The sequence below is a fragment of the Desmodus rotundus genome, chromosome 3 (genome assembly GCF_022682495.2).
Source record: "Desmodus rotundus isolate HL8 chromosome 3, HLdesRot8A.1, whole genome shotgun sequence".
NCBI lineage: Eukaryota > Metazoa > Chordata > Mammalia > Chiroptera > Phyllostomidae > Desmodus > Desmodus rotundus.
The window spans coordinates 197,902,753-197,918,545 of record NC_071389.1 but is presented as its reverse complement, the minus strand read 5'-3'; the positions used below and the strand labels follow the sequence as shown (position 1 = coordinate 197,918,545).

The window sequence follows — 15,793 nt, the reverse complement described above, 5'->3', positions numbered from 1 at the left end:
CAGCAGTCGAGAGGGAGCCTACTAATTGGGGGATTGCCTGGGACAGAGCGGATTAGTAGGAGTTCCTCGGGGCTCTTCTCAGTGACCTCTGTCCTTGGAGGCACCAACCAGGGGATGTGAGGCCACTGGGCAGGGGGTCCTGGAAGGCCGGGGTTCTGGAGGGCAGGGCCGCAGACTGCTTCAGGTGGGCTAGACCAGCTTTCTGTCTCCCCTGATGCTGGAATGGGCTGTTTGTGGGGCTTCACGCGGAGACGGGTGCAGAGTGGGTGCCAGTGGTGGGGTGGCTATGTGTGGGGTGGGCCCGCAGTCACTGGTTTCTGTCTCGGGACCCAGCTGTCAGCCCAACCCCTCTGTCCACTCCAAGCTTGAGGTTCACAAAGCACTTATCCCCCACCCCGTGGGTCCTGCCCTGGCGCTGCAGGGTTAGAGGTCCAGAGGGGCTCACCTTCCACAGTCAGTCCTCCCCTCCAGGGCCTCTCTGTGCCGCTGCCAGCTCAGACAGTCATTGTTCCCTGTGAGCATCTTGAAGACAGGGCCTGGGGCTCCACTGTCATCCCCGGCTTCTGCCTCTTCCCCTCCCTCATCACATGCCACCCCACACCCTCGAAATGACCAGCTGGAGTCTCCTTCCTAAGAACAGTGAGTGAGGTGAGGCAGGCACCCTATCCCACAATCTAGAGAGTTCCATCTAGGCCAGAGCCGGTTCTTGCCTCCACCTCTCTTTCCTCCCCTGAGACAGGGCTTCTCTTCTGCTGAGGGGACAGCTCTCGAGTTCCTGCTCCTGGCCTGGTCCACTGGGAGAGCCTGTAGTCCAGGAGAGGGGGCCGTGGTGCTACGGAGCCCCCAGGGGGCAGCGGCCTGGGAGAGAAGTCAGCTCACTTCAGAAGGCCCCTCCTTATAGAGCCAGCCTTACTCAAATGAAAACCTCAGAAATTTGAGTTTTTGAAGAACCCAGTGACTTTAAAAAAAAGGAAATTTGGGTAATTCCCCAATTCCCTTGTAAAAGAATGGCCAAGCTGATTCAGCTTCAGTTCCTTCTTACTTTCATCATCCTAGGAACTGAAAAAGGAACAGCCCCCGAGAGAAAAGTATCGGAAACAACCAAAAGGAAACCTCCCAGCCAGGCTGCCGGCCCAAGCCCCCGGCCGCGGGAGAGGCGGGCAGGCACCTGAGGGCCCGCCCGCCCCGCAGAGACAGTGACCCCGGCTTGTGTCCACGCAGGGCCCCAGTACGGGACGCTGGAGAAGGCCTGGGTGGCCATTGCATCCGAGGCGGAGGGGGTGAGCGAGCTGCACCTGCAGGTGAAGGCCGCGCTGATGAACGAGGACTTCGAGAAGATCAAGAACTGGCAGAAGGAGGCCTTCCACAAGCAGATGATGGGCGGCTTCAAGGAGACCAAGGAGGCCGAGGACGGCTTTCGGAAGGCACAGAAGCCCTGGGCCAAGAAGCTGAAAGAGGTGCGCCCCCCTGCCAGTGGCTTCCCCGCTTTCCGCAGGCCCATGGTCCCGGCTAGTGACCCTGTGGCCCTAGTCCTCCCCCGCAGCAACGCTCCCCACAACACCCCCAGGAGTTCCTGCCTTTGCAGCTTCAGAAATAGAGGGAGGGCCACCCCTCGGGCCAGAAGGCCTTAGTGGCTAACATTTACCCAAGGTCCAGACTTAAATTTAACATCATCACCCCATTTTACAGTCGGGAAACTGAGGATCAGGACACACACTGGCAACAGAGCCCAAAACCCAAATTCTAATCCACTAACAGTACTTTCCCCAACCCTGGGGGTTGTCTGCTAGAGACTTTTAAAAGCCCCTTCAGGGCTTTTAAAGTAGAAAGGATTCATTTAAAATTGTTCTCTCCCTTGTGTGGGTTTTTCTCTCAAAGTTGCAAACGATACTGAGATTTGTTTTTCTGAAAGAAGCAACCAAAGCAGCTGCGTCTTGTCCCGCCTTGGCTAGCTGGGGGCTTTCGGACCCACGTCCCTCTGGAGCTGCGGCCCCACCTCCCCCTCCTCAGACCTGCATCTTCCGCTTAGAACAGCGGCCTTTCCTCCTTTCTCTGCCTTGGCCACATCTCCCTTCTCTTCCTTTTTGTCCCTGGCTCCCTTTGTAATGACACTGCCCCTCATGAGGCCACGGTTGCAAACTCATCTTTCCTCTCTGAAGTGAAATCTGTGACTGGCCCCAGTAAGGAAGCTTCCGTTAAATTATGCATGTATTGGTATTTATGTGCACGCGCACGTGTGTGTGTAATAGTCACTGAAAATCGTGGAAAGTGTGGCCTGTGGCCCTGCCTCCCAAAATTGCCCCCTCTCTTGTATTAGGTTTTTCCTGTGAGCTCTCATTGCATTTGCTGTTCCTGCCACCTGGCTTGCCCTTCCCTCAGAGGGCCACCCCCGCTTTACCTTCTTGCTCCATGTCACCTGGGTGGCTGTCTCCACGCAGCCCCTCTGGCCCGGCCCCACCACAGGGCTCCCGTCCCTCCCGTGCTTTATTCTCCTCCTCAGCACTTGTCACCTTCTAACACACCCTCAGCTTGAATAATTTCCTGTAGTTGCCTCCCCAGCTAGACCGGAGCACCATGCACGCCCAGGTCCTTTGCCTGGTGCCGTGCCCGTCCCCGGTGCCTAGGACGGTGCCGGCACAGAGCAGGTGCCGGTCAGTGCCCGTTGAATGAAGCCTTCTGTTACAGCCACTTGTGATTCTGCCACACACAGCTTTGCACCAGCTCTTTCCTCGCCTCTGGACCGCCAGGCACTTCCCCAGGCGAAGACTTTGACCTTTCCGAATCACGGCGCTCAGGAGCCCCTTCTCTCTGTAGGTAGAAGCAGCAAAGAAAGCCTACCACACAGCATGCAAAGAGGAGAAGTTGGCGATATCACGAGAAAACAACAGCAAAGTGGACCCATCCCTCAACCCTGAACAGCTTAAGAAATTGCAAGACAAAGTAGAAAAATGCAAGCAAGATGTTCTGAAGGTAAATCATGCGTGTATCTTTACGTGGTGAGTGCACCTGCCTCTCCTGCTCACATATCCAGCACATGGGGAGCCTTGGTGGCACTAAAACGCATTCCTGCCCCCAGGAAGGTTTCACCAGAGCCCACGGTGCCCACTTGAGGATTGGGGTGGGACCCTGGGCGAACAGGGGAACGATGACCCCTGTGCTTGGGGACAAGGTGCTGGGGTGGCGGGGGTTGCTGCAGGCACTCGACGGAAAGGAGTTCTGGTGCAGGACGTGGAGCTGTGAATGTCCCCGGGTGGGGGGAGCTGATGTATGAGCCTCAGGCAGACATCAAACCCTCAGAAGGAGGGTTTTGAGGACCGAAGTGCCAATGGCCTTGAAAGTCAGGCAAAGCAAAGAGCTTGAGATGCTGCTGATAGGGAGTCACTGAAGAAGGGAGGGGAGGAGGTGTAGAGGGATTGTTATGGTGTGGCAGCAAGTTCCCCAAGGACGGGTGGAGGCTGGTGCACTGGGACCGCAGGGACCACAGGGGCCGGGAGTGGAGCGAATTTTCCTGGCAGCCCCAGAAAGCCCCAAAGAGGTGTGGGCAGAGGCTGCAGGATCACGGGGGTGGTGGGACAGGGGCTTTCAGTGAAAAAGAGACTGTGAACAGGTAGCGTGGCATCTGGGGTGTCCCCCCGCTCCCCTGCAGTGGATTGGTGAGAAGGTCAAACGGGATGTTTGTGAACTCAGTTGCAGGCGGGCTCTGAGCGGGAGGCCCCATCTTGCACTTGGACAGTTCCCAGGAAGGGGCAGGGGGCTAGGCCTGTGCACCAGCCCCCAGCCCCACCGCCGGCTCGGCTCTGAGGACGGGGGTAGGGGGGTGTGCATCAAGGGACTCGAGGGGTGCAAAGGAAATAGATTGGGGTGTTCCTTAGATGCTGGGCACAGCTCCTCACTGTGCTTATTCCTTATGAAAGTCACCCAAGGGGGCTAGTGTAAGATTGTCACCTGGTAACTAAGTCTGGCTGCGGCTGGATTCAGAAGTGGCGGAGAGGGACAAAGGCCGCACGGCCCTCCCCGGCGGCGTCTGCCTTTTCTCGTAGACCAAAGAGAAGTATGAGAAGGCCCTGAAGGAGCTGGGCCAGGGCACACCGCAGTACATGGAGAACATGGAGCAGGCCTTCGAGCAGTGCCAGCAGTTCGAGGAGAAGCGCCTGCGCTTCTTCCGGGAAGTTCTGCTGGAGGTTCAGAAGCACCTCGACCTGTCCAATGTGGCCAGGTAAGTGTCCTCTTAGCCACAGAGCGCATCCCAGTGAAGTCACTGCCCTGTTGCTTTTGAGCAGAGCTCTGTCGCCGACTCCCAGACTTGGGACAGCAGTGCTTGTCCAGTCTTCTCACTGCTGCTAAGTTTGGACACGGACCCCTGGCGCCCACAGAGCAGAGCCCCTTACCATCGACTCAGTAGTTGAGGCTTGTGAACAGGAAGTCACACGCCCTCTGTGTCGTTCTGAGTGGAAAACGGAAGCAGCAGTCACCACACAGCCATGCTGCCACCACTTACTCTCTACGCTGGCCTGTAAAGTGGGCAGCGGCGCTCCCATGTGTCTGTCTCTCCGATGACAGGGCAGAGGCTGGGCGAGGTTAAGTGACTTGCCCGAGGCCTCGCAGCTGGCCGGGGTGGGGCTGGGCTGTGTCCGGCTCTTCTGTGAGCAGAATAACTCACACTCGTGAGTGCTTGTCCGCAGGGGGCACGCCTGGCCGTGCTCCGTCCTCCAAGCCACTGGCGAGGAGATGGCGCAGTGTCACAAAATACCGCAGACTGGGTGGCTTATGTCAGCGGAAACGTATCCCCCGTTCTGGAGGCGGGGAGTCGACACATCGCTTCAGCCACAGGGCCGGCCTCTCTGTGGTTTCGCATCATCTTCCCTCTCAGTGTCTGTGTCCCAGGTTCGCCTTCTTTAGAAAGATGTCCGTGGGTTCAGGCCCACTCTGGTGACCATTTTAACTTGACACCTCTATAAGGACCCTATAAGGGGACATCTGGATCTCTTGGGAGTTAGGACTTCAACCTGTGTTTCGGAGGACACAAGTCAGCCTGTGACAGATGGCACTAGGCCCACTTGAAGGAGGAGGAAAGTGAGGCCCAGTGAGGTGGTGACTTGCCAGCCACACAGATTAGCAGTGACAGTGCCAGGACCCACAGGGGTCCTGCCCGGCACAGCCAGCTTCCTCGGAAGGCCAGCGGCTATGAGCCATGGAGCAGAAGGCATCCCGCACGCCGGGTGGCGTCTTCACGTACTACTTTTTCATGGCTGAGCGCAAACCTCCCAGCTTCTTGAAGGGGTGGGGAGGAACTTTCCTGACACCGGGCTCTGGGCCTGATGAAATGGGGCCACCCCGACAGGTGGCCTGTGAGGCCCAGGTGCCGGCACGTTTTGCATTCTGATACAGAGCAAAGCCACGCTGTGGCCAGCTGATTGTTAGAGGCCCTTGCGGTGGGCGCCACGCCGTGGTGGTTGCCTGCATCTATGCACACTGAGGCCGGATGATGACCCCGCCTAGCCAGGGCGGTGTGTCCCGGTCTTCGTCGTGACGTCGGCTGCAGTGTGGCTGCAGAGCTCCTGCCTGCTGTGGCCAGGTGTGGTGCTAAGACAGACTGTGGCATCCCTGCCTTCCAAAAGCATCATGCTCCTCTCTCTGGTTTAGCTACAAAAACATTTACTGCGACCTGGAGCAGACCATCAAAGCGGCTGATGCGGTGGAAGACCTGAGGTGGTTCAGAGCCAACCACGGACCAGGCATGTCCATGAACTGGCCGCAGTTTGAGGTAAGAGGAGGCTGCACCCGTGCCGGGCCCACGGGGTCGAACCACACACTGTCCTTCTCGTTCTGACTCCGCATTGGCTCGTAGCGAGCTAATGTTGCGTCTTGTACACGTTAGGCCCCACTACAGGGCTTTCTGAACCCCTAGGGGAGGTACAACGATGTTCTTTCTCACTAAGAATCGGGGTGGTCACTGGTTGACCATTGGCACTCCTTCATGGTGAGTCCCAGGAGCTACAGAGCATGTAGGACACTCCTCCACCGCCGGTCCCCTACCCCACCCTGGGGCTGGGCAGGGAAGGGAGCAGCCGCAGCGCACCCCAGGCTTGGCAGGCCCCCGCCCCGCGGCCTCTGGTCCAGATCAGGAGGGGAGTGTGGTCTCGCTGTGCAGCTCTTCTGCCCATCACACTTTTCCTTACTTCAGATAGTAAGCTCAACCGGTTTGGGTTCAGGATGAACTCTCCTCCTTTCCCATTCCCACGGGCCCGAGCCTTCCAATGTCTTTACATGCATAATGCCTGGGGGTCCCAGACTCTTCCAGCTGCAGCACTGGGTCACCAGGCACCCCCCCACACACCTGCCCCCCACCCTAACGGGAGTAGACAAGGCGATGGCTCGAGTCCTGCCCCCTGTTCACTGAGGGCAGGCCTCTCCCAGGAGGATGCTGGGAGCGATTCCCTGCCTTGCACTTGAGCCGACTGGCTTCCCCTGATTCAGTGCAGCCTGAGCCCAGGCTGCAGGCAGGGCCTGCCTCACCACTTACCAGCTGTAGGACACTGAGCAAGTCGTTTGCCCTTTTTGGCGACTCAGTTTTCCCCTGTGTAAAATGCGATGACAGCAGTGGCTCTGTCCATGGGTGGCTGGAGGGTCTGTGACCTGGGCCATGCTGGATTTTGGCCACAGGCCGGCCACACAGCAGCCTGCTTGGCCCCATCTTAGGCGGCAGTTTTGTCAGTCCTAACACGTGGGCCTGTCCTCTGGAGCTTCTCAGGAAAGCTTCCGCAGGTGACAGCCGCGGGTCCCTGCAGCCAAGCGCTCCACCCAACCCAGTCCCTTAGGGCTGTCTGTCAGCAGTCAGTGCCCGGCAGTAGAACGGTCTGAGAAGGAGGACTCAGTGGGCTGTCTCGCTGGGCACGGTCTGGGTGAGAGCCCGCGGGCGGACCCTCTGCGGATCCGGTGGGCCGGGAAGCAGTGCCCACACGTGGCACCCGCCAATCTTAGCAGGTCCTGCTTACCTTCCTCTAATGAAAGCATCTGTTTCTTTTTTCCATGCCACAAGGATGAAGTAAGTTACTGTTTTATAGCTACCTCACTGAATTCTAGCCCCTGCCGTGTGGGCCCAGCCTGGGCAGGTGTGTGTGCGGGGTTCGAGGCCTGGTCCCGGACCCGTGTGCTGGGGAGAGCTGGGGCAGCGGTCAGCCTGCTGGTTTTGTTTGTCCAGATTTACAAACAGACTGGCCCTTCCTCGCAAAGTCGGTCTGGGGTTGGTCACATCGGCCCTTGCAAGCCACCCAGTCAGGACAGGGGTGTGTTCAGGAGGTCGCCGGGGGGCTCAAGTTCTAGTTGTGTTCTCAGCCATCTTATTTCAGTTGAGCAGTGACAAACTAGTAGGCGACCTGGTCTGCCACTGCCTCTGTGTGGACAAGTGACCCTCTCTTCCTGGGTCTTAGTTTCCTCATCTGAGGAATGCTTGACGTCTCTAAGGAGGCGTCTGACCATGAGATTCTGCCACTCCACGTGAGCAGAGCTGTGGACTCGGTCCCACCGAGCGCTCACTCAGTTCACGCTTTGTGATGCTGGTGCCCACGGGAGGGAGGGAGGGAGAATCCATGCACTGCACACACGTGCTTTTCCGGAAAATCGTGTGGTAGCCCCTTCCTTCTCCACGCCCCCCTGCCCCGCCCCACCCCGCTCCTGGTGTTTTCCAAAGTGGTTAATAAAAGCCCATTTACATGCTGGGAAATAATGAACCTCTGGGGAGATAAATACTTGGCTTTGTTAGCAGCTCCCCACCCCCCATGCTGCTTTAGGTTGAAAGGAAATAGCAAAGAGCGCCGGGGAGGGTGCCCCTCCTTGGACACTTGAGTGGTGAGTTAGCTTACTGCCCCTGGGGTGATGCAGTGACCCCGGGGTTTCGTTCCCCCATGGCAGGCTTGCTCAGGTCCCCGCAGCCAGCTCTCCTGCACCCTGGGGACCAGAGACAGCTAGAGCATACATAGGAAGGGTCTTCAGCTCTGAAGGCCAAGCCCCCCGCCCCGTGTTTCAGACTGATGTGGCCTCAAACAAATGAACTTCTGGTCTCTCTCCCTTGGTGCCGGCTGCCCAGGAGTGGTCTGCGGACATGAATCGAACACTCAGCCGGAGAGAGAAGAAGAAGACCACTGATGGCGTCACCCTGACGGGCATCAACCAGACGGGCGACCAGGCTCTGCAGAACAAGCCCAGCAGGTGGGTGCGGCGGCCTCCACCCCTGGGCCCTCAGAACCGGCTGGGATGCCCCCAGCTGGGACTCCAGGGGAGTCCCCAGTGTGGCCTCACAGGGACCCCCATGGGCATCTGCCCAGATGCCCCCTGGGCACCCGAGTTCTGCTGGGCAGGGCCCCTGGACGACTCTGGGGAGAATCACCATCCACCGGGTGCTGGAGCTGCAGAAAGATCCAGAGAGGGAGCCTTGGCCTCTAACTTGCTTTGGGCCCCATGTGAGGGGAGGAGCTGACGTCAGGTGCTGGTCATGACGTGTCCCCAGTGGTGCACACAGGGGAGGCCACTGTCTGCTTCCTTCGGGTGGGTCTGGCCATCTGGGCCAGTCCGTACCCCCTGCCCCCCATTCGGCGGGCAGGTGCCTGGCGGGAGGGGTGGCAAGAGAGCATCGCTAAGTGTCCCCTGTCTGACACCAGCCCTCTCTGAGAGCCTCGGTTGTTGGCTGAAGCTCAGTTTGGCGAGAAGAGGTGGCACTGAGGTCATCAGAACCTCCAGGGAGGTGTGAGCGAGACAAGGCCCACCCCGCCTCAGACTTCCCATCACCCATCACGGGAGCTCGGCCCCTGCAGAACCGTGATGGGTGCAGCCCTGCCACCCTGGGAGCCACCCTGGGAGCCTGCCTGCCGCACAACCCAGGGCAGAGGCTGCTGTCAAACCGAGCGATGGTGTAGCACGTGCCGCTACATCTCATGACCATGGCTGCCTGGGAAGGGTCAGCACAGCATCCACGGGCCTTTCTGAAGCTTCCACCCGCACTGCCCAGGCAGACATGGCCTGTCCTCTCTCAGCTGCTTTGTCACCATCTGGGCAGGTGGGCTGGTTAAGTGACAAGAGCAGTAAGCACCATCCCAGGGATCAGCCCAGCACCTGTATGGCTGAGGTGGGGCTGGGGAGGACGAGATGGCACCTGGGGAAGTCCTGGGGGGAGTCTAGGCTGCACGGGCTGCTGCACAAATTCAGCCACCTGGACGGTCCCCTCTCAGAAAGTTGGCTGTGGAAAGGCCCCAAGGCCGGAGGGGGCCTGGTGGTCTGAGACAGGCGGCCCAGTTGTAGGTAGGGGCAGGCTGGGCCCAGTGCCCTTCACCAGGCCTGGTGTCCGGAAGGTCATTTGGGTCACTCTGGTGCCATGTGCGGCATTTCTTCCCCTCCTCCCTCCAGCTCTGAGCTGTCCATCCAGCACTTGGAGTGCCCACTCCATGCGGCCCTGAACTTGTGGGCAAGAGGTGGTGCTGACCCCCGGAACCCGCCCTGTGACTCAGAGTTCTGGTCCCACGGCTCAGTTACACAGTGGGACACCAGGCGCTCGGGGGCCCATCTTCCTTCTTTGCCATCTGTTCTGCACACAGCACCCACGGCGCCTGTATCCCATCGCCCCTGGCTGCCAGCCCTCAGGCCAGGCTTGGGTCTAATTTCTCTCTGGTCTTCCCAGGCCTGACACACAGCAGGCGGTTGCCATAGGTGTGCAATGGACTCTCTCTGGAGCACAACAGGATTCTTTCTTCCCACACAGGGCTGTTCCGTGGGCTCCGGTGCTGCTTCTCGGTGCTCCAGGCCCAGAAGGGCCAGGGAGGAGGCGCCAGACTTTCTAGTAGTCAGGAGGAGGGGTGCACTGTGCGGCGGGGTCTGCAGAGCTCCAGGGCTGTCTGGCCGCCAGCTCATGGCAGTGGGGAGGCCTGGACAGGACCTGTGCGCTCCGTCCGCCCCAGTGCTGCTGTTTGGGACAGACTGGTCCAGATGCAAGGAGGGGAAATGCAGATCTGTTCTCTGAGACACTTGAAGGGTGTTTAACAGCCGAAGGATGGCCAAGCGTTTGGCCGAAGCCAACTTCTTGCTCAGGCAACATGTCCCTCCCACCCGACTCATGCCTGAGCCCCCGGCCCTGTGGTCCTGCAGCCGGAGCACCCAGGACCTTGGGGGCTGCGAGGTAGGGTCCCCTGAAAGCTCTCTCTCTCCCCGTAGCGACCTTAGTGTCCCGAGCAACCCCCCGCGGTCAGCGCAGTCACTGTCCAGCTACAACCCCTTCGAGGACGAGGACGACACGGGGAGCACCGTCAGTGAGAAGGAGGACATTAAGCCCAAAAAGTTGGTGAACAAACGTTTCCCTCTGGTCTCCACCTCGCTCGCTCTGTCTGTCTCCTCCTCTCTGTCCAGTGTCTCGGCCCCACGGCGCTCAAAGCCGTGCTGGAGGCCCTCAGGTAGTGGCCCGGCTGCCAGCCGTGGACAGTCTCTGGCTTTTCAGTTTCTCAGGGAGGGGGCACCAGTTAACAATCTGTGGTTGCTTTCTCTCTGTCCGCCATTAACCGTGGTCAAGGCCTCGGCACAGGAAGACAGGCCTGCTGGGTGGCCCTGCCTCTGCTGGGGCTGGTGCGGGCCGGAAGGGAGCCCGACCGTGCTGTGATGCCGAGGCCGTGCCCTGTGGAGGAGTTGCCGGCCCAGCCGCAGGGCCTCCTGCCTCTGGTGCCCCGTGCTCAGGGCCCCGGCCCGCCCTTTCTTGCAGCGTGAGCAGCTTCGAGAAGACGCAGAGCTACCCCGCCGATTGGTCCGACGAAGAGTCCAACAACCCATTCTCCTCCACGGACGCCAATGGGGACTCCAACCCGTTCGACGAGGATGCCGCCTCGGGGACGGAGGTGCGGGTCCGAGCGCTGTACGACTACGAGGGGCAGGAGCACGACGAGCTGAGCTTCAAAGCGGGTAGGTGGCGCCCACTGGTGCCGGTGCAGGGGCGGCCTTGCTCTGTGGGAAGTCTGCTGCAGTCCCTGCAGGTTGCGTGTGTGGGTCCCCCCTCACTTAGATGCTCAGTGCCGGAACTTGGCCGAGAGGGAGGTGCCCCTGTGTTGCCCCTAGCTGGGCGAGGCTTGGGCACAGTGGCGCCTGGAGCCGGAGACTCAGAGCGCGAGGCCCACCCAGCTCCCGCAGACGTCTCCAGAAGCCGCTGGCCCCGCCGGTCCCTGAGGGAAAAGCCTCCCTCCTGAGGCCCCCAGCTGGCAGAGAGCCCTTGGCTCGGCCACCCTGCCCAGGCCCCAGAGCAGCACCCGGTGCACCAGGGGTGGCAGAGGCTGGTCTCAGCAGCAGCGCCCTCCAAACGTCCTGCCCGCAGCCGTGGAGGGGGCCACGCTGACCACCAACACACCTCTGTTGCCAGTGGCTGAAAGCGGTTTTGTGGACTACGGCTCCCCAGTCACACGGCCCTGCAGTCAGACATTTTCCGTTGAATGCTGGCCACCGCTCACCAGGACGGGCTGCAGCCCTCCGCTTGAAAAGGCCCAGCGCCCGTCCACGGAGGCTGGGGCGCCCCGCGCATGTTGGCCCCAGAGGCGCCAAGGTCCTTCTGTCACACCCCCTCCTGGAAGACACCCCAGACCCCGCGTCCAGCCCTCCCAGGGAGGCTGGGCCAGAACAGCCAGCACAGGCTGACGGTGCCCCTCCGCTCAGGCCGCACCGCTGGGACCGACCCTACCTCTGACCCCACTCAGCTGGGGTGGGATGGGGGCAGGGGGCCATGTCTGGAGGTTCCTGCGCCTAAACGCCCTTCAGGGAGCCTGGGAAGAGGGGCCTTTAGCCTCCCCCACTCTGCACTCAGCACTCAGCAGGCCAGCCTGCTGTCCCCAGACCCCGGGTGGGTCGGCAGGCGCCCCTGGCAGGTCGCAGAAAGTTCTCCCGCGCCTTTAAACATCTCTGTCCGGTTTTCTGACCTCTTTGGTGAAGTTGTCTCCCCCATGTTCTGCTTTTTGATTTATTTTACTTAAATTTGTAATTCTCAATTTTATTGGTTTTTTTGTCTTTTTAATTTTTTTTCATTTTTTTAATTTGTAATTCTCAATTTTAGATTATAAATTTAAAATGTCTCCTTCTGCTCCAAGTGAGTTGTCAGAGGCAAACTGACTGAAAAAAACATTTCTAATCATCGGTTCACATTCTTACAACTTGGAAGCGTTCCTATCAGCCTCGTCTGTTTTCTGTTATTTTTCTTTTTCATGATGTGACATTCATGCCCGGCCAATGCTACTTTCTTCTTCTGCAGCGTGCTCTGGCTGCACGCCGCCCCCGCCCCCGGGTCTCTGGTGCACTTCAGCCACGTGGGAGCATCGCCGCGCTGGTGTCTCACTGTGTGCCTGGGAGCCCGGCAGCCAGCGAGGGCAGGGTCATGGAAACACCAGGGTCACAGCATCAGCCCCGATAGCGACAGCTGGGGCCGAGGGGTGGGAGGAAACGGAGGCTTGCCCCTCCAGCCACTCACCCTGCAGCCCTTGCGATTCCCGCTGATGGAAGCAGAGCAGCCTGGGCCCATCGGGGGTCCAGCCCCGGGAGGAATGACCATGTCGCGTGGGAGAGATGGTGTGCCGGGCATGTTCCGTGCCCCTTCGTGTTGCGACCTGTAGCCCCGACAGCACCCTGTCCGTAGATGTGGACACAGGGCCCAGAGGCGGAGCAGTTTGCTCGGCCTGTGGCAGGGGCTCTGGGACCCGAACCCCGCAGCCCTGGGAGCACAGGCAGCCCCAGAGGCAGGCCCGCGGCCTCTCTGTCAGTGTTGCTGCTGCGTAGAACTGAGAGCTAGGGCAATGCTGCCACACAAGGCGTAAACGAACTAAGCCTGGAAAGTGGGCCAAAATGCCAATGAGAGACACAAAGCCACAATCCGGATCATGAGACAGCCTTGCACGTGGGCTGCCGATCTTCCCCTTCCCCGACCCTGAGAAGGCCTGCGCTGGGGTTCCCGCCGTCTCTGCAAGGTGCTCCCAGCCAGAGCGCCAGGCGGCTCCTCACCCGTCCCCTGGCTCTGGACTGCGCTGTCCGCCCTGAACAGGAGACCAGACCTGGACCTTCTCCCCACAGCCCTGATCACACCTGTGCTCCTTGTCCCTTGGCCTGTCCCCTTGGGGGACCAGAGTTCTTTCTGTCTCTCATCTCTGAATCTCCGCCACCTAGGACCTGAGGAAGGGGTTCCCTTCCTCATGTATGAACAAACAAAAGATAAATCAAACCACCTAACACAGAGAGCCATGGGAAGATTCCAGAACCGGCCAGCGGCTTCCATCTGAGAGTGTCAGGAGGGGTGATATTTAAGTCAGAGGACATGCTGAGCTGGTGCTGGAGGTGGAGTGATGGGCGCCCGCCCTCCCACAGCCTGCAGCCTGGGCCCCATTACATGGAGGCCCCAGGCGGCCTACAAGCTCTGGAGGGACGCAAAAAGAGCCAGTGGGGGGCCTGGGGGAGGAGGGCTGTGAAAGGAGCCCTCTGACTGGCCTGGGGCAGTCAGGAAGGCATGAGGCCTGCAGCCTTTAATACCTGCGTCTCTGGGAGCCCCCGCGGCGTCTGGGGCTGCTTGCTTACAGGGACAGTGTGAGCACCCATGTCTCTTAAGGTCTCCGAGAGGCCCCTGAAAAGCTAGCTTATGATGCAACACAGTGAGAAATTCGCAGGCCCTTGCCTCACCTTGCCCCCAGAAGAATGCCTGTCCCTCCCACCCACGTTATCAACCCTCGGTGGGCCAGGGGTGGGGGTGGAGACAGGGAGACTGACCCAGTGGTCAGGGTGCCACCCACCAGCCCAGTAAGACCCCTCCCTTTCTGTCTTGCAGGGGACGAGCTGACCAAGATAGAGGACGAGGATGAGCAGGGCTGGTGCAAGGGACGCTTGGACAATGGCCAGGTCGGCCTGTACCCAGCCAATTACGTCGAGGCCATCCAGTGACCGCCCGTGGGCTGGCTGGTGGAGGGGAGCAGGCCCTGAGCTCCGCTAGCCGGCGGCCTGGGCAGCACTCCGGCATCTCCAGCTGGCCGTGTGGGCGGCCACTCCTGTTCCTGCAAAAGATGATGGTTCCTTTGCTCTTGGCTTCATGGTGTCTCTTGAAGACAGACGAGCCGGTCATTTCACCTGGGACTGGGCAGCCCTTCCACGGTGCGGCGGGGAGACGTGAGCACGGGAAGACGCAGCACAGCAGACATCACGGGCCCTTGCCTGCTCCCCCGCTCGGTGCGCGTGTGGCTTATCATGGACCCGTGTGTTCCTGGCCTTGTCTGCGCTCGCCTCCGCGTCAGTGGTGGTTACCCTCTTTCTCGCCCCACTGCTCCTTCCTCTGATGCGCGTGCTCACCACCCTCAGCCCAAATGAACAAATGATGTGCCATTTTCTGAGGTTTTTAATTTAAAGGCTGTGTGCGGTTGTACCTTTTTATTACCTGTTCACCCATTCATTTAGGCTTAAATTCCAGCGCAGACGGAGCGATGCCCCTGTCGCTGTTGTGCCGTTCCTCGCCCACGCCACGGCCCGCGGCGGCTGCGGGCCCGGCCTGTGTAGACAGGGCGCTTGACGCAGGAGGTCGCAGTAGAGGGCGGGGACACCTCACGGCTGGGTTTCTACTGTGCATGTGTGGGCCTCGGAACAGCGTACGCAGTGCCCCCCAGTCGCCACATTTACAAACTAGTTCCTTCTCGTGCTTAAAACGTGACGCTGGCACACGGGTGACTGTCAGTGAGAGGAAGGGCGAAGCTGAAGACTCGCTTTTCGGGCGCAGGCACCTGTAGATTGAGGTGCTGTGTCAGACCGTCCCGTCCTGGTGTGTACCTGTACTTATTATTTGATATTCAGAGAATCTAAAGAGTTTGTCTACTGTTTTCACGAGATTTTAAAGGCTCTTGACAGTGGATTTAATTTGTAAACTGCTTGAAGACTGTGGCATTCGGGCCCAGGCCTGGCTGGTGGGCTGGGTGGGCCTCCTCGGGGCTCCGGACGTGGGCCCTGGGCCTCTGGAGTGGACACTGCCGGAGGGAGGTCTGTCCTCCCTGGCCCGCTGCAGGCCCACCTGCCAACCAGCCCTCGTCCCCTCCACAGCGGGACTCTTGAAGCTGCCAGGTCTGTCCAGCAGCAGCAGATTTCAGTCACCCGTGTCCCCGGGACAAACAGGAGCTTGGGCTCACCGCATAGGACAGGGGTCTCTTCTGAGTGTCCTTGGTCGTCAGGGAGCAGACGGGCTGCCGCCAGAAGCTACACTGTAATCGCGGGGCAGGGGCCAGGGAGCGTCTACTTTGTGTAATGTGGATGTCGGGAGCGGCCGCCGCCGTCACAGCTGCGCATCGCTCGGCGTCCTGCTTGGACAGTGGACGTGTGGACGCGTCTATCGTGAAGACTTACCAGCAGAAATCGCCATTCCTTTGCTACAGATTACCAAAAATTGTCAAGTCTTTTCAGTTCAGGAGTTTCTTTATAGTATTTTAGAAAAGAATCAATAAACAGTTGATCTCATGAGTATGACAGTGTCTGCCACGCGTGTGCCTCGCTTCACATCAGCTGATGCACGTGTCCCCGTCGGCATGGACCAGCTTGGAGCCGGGCGAGATCCGAGGCCCAGACCGCTGCCCTGGGGGCCCTGTCCCCGTCCCACTGGCCCTGCCGCACTGGGGGTAGGGGTTTGGGGCCCCAGTGGCGGGGCCAGACCAGCTACCCGCCCCATGGCTGGCTTCCTGGTACGTGTTCCCAAGCGCCTGAGACGCGCGGGGCCCTGCAGTCTGCTTGTAGGCCGTCTTTGCAGAACGTGCCCCTCTCCAAACAC

General features: G+C 59.8%; 1 protein-coding gene across 6 annotated transcripts in view; it reads left to right on the top strand.

Annotated features, from left to right (window-relative positions):
* Positions 1 to 15,492, top strand: part of PACSIN2 (protein kinase C and casein kinase substrate in neurons 2) — a 116,026-nt gene extending 100,534 nt beyond the window's left edge. For 3 of the 6 annotated variants that reach the window (XM_053919650.2, XM_053919651.2, XM_053919652.1), the window contains 8 exons: positions 1,222 to 1,457; positions 2,815 to 2,970; positions 4,041 to 4,216; positions 5,644 to 5,764; positions 8,087 to 8,208; positions 10,201 to 10,323; positions 10,739 to 10,935; positions 11,387 to 11,673. In XM_053919650.2, coding sequence (XP_053775625.1) covers positions 1,222 to 1,457; positions 2,815 to 2,970; positions 4,041 to 4,216; positions 5,644 to 5,764; positions 8,087 to 8,208; positions 10,201 to 10,323; positions 10,739 to 10,935; positions 11,387 to 11,658 — 1,403 coding nt within the window. In that variant the 3' untranslated portion in view covers positions 11,659 to 11,673. Of the gene's footprint in view, positions 1 to 1,221; positions 1,458 to 2,814; positions 2,971 to 4,040; positions 4,217 to 5,643; positions 5,765 to 8,086; positions 8,209 to 10,200; positions 10,324 to 10,738; positions 10,936 to 11,386; positions 11,674 to 13,822 lie in introns of those variants that run through there. The other 3 variants (XM_053919654.2, XM_053919655.2, XM_053919653.2) reach the window with 3 other exon arrangements.
* The last annotated feature ends 301 nt before the right edge of the window (positions 15,493 to 15,793 follow it).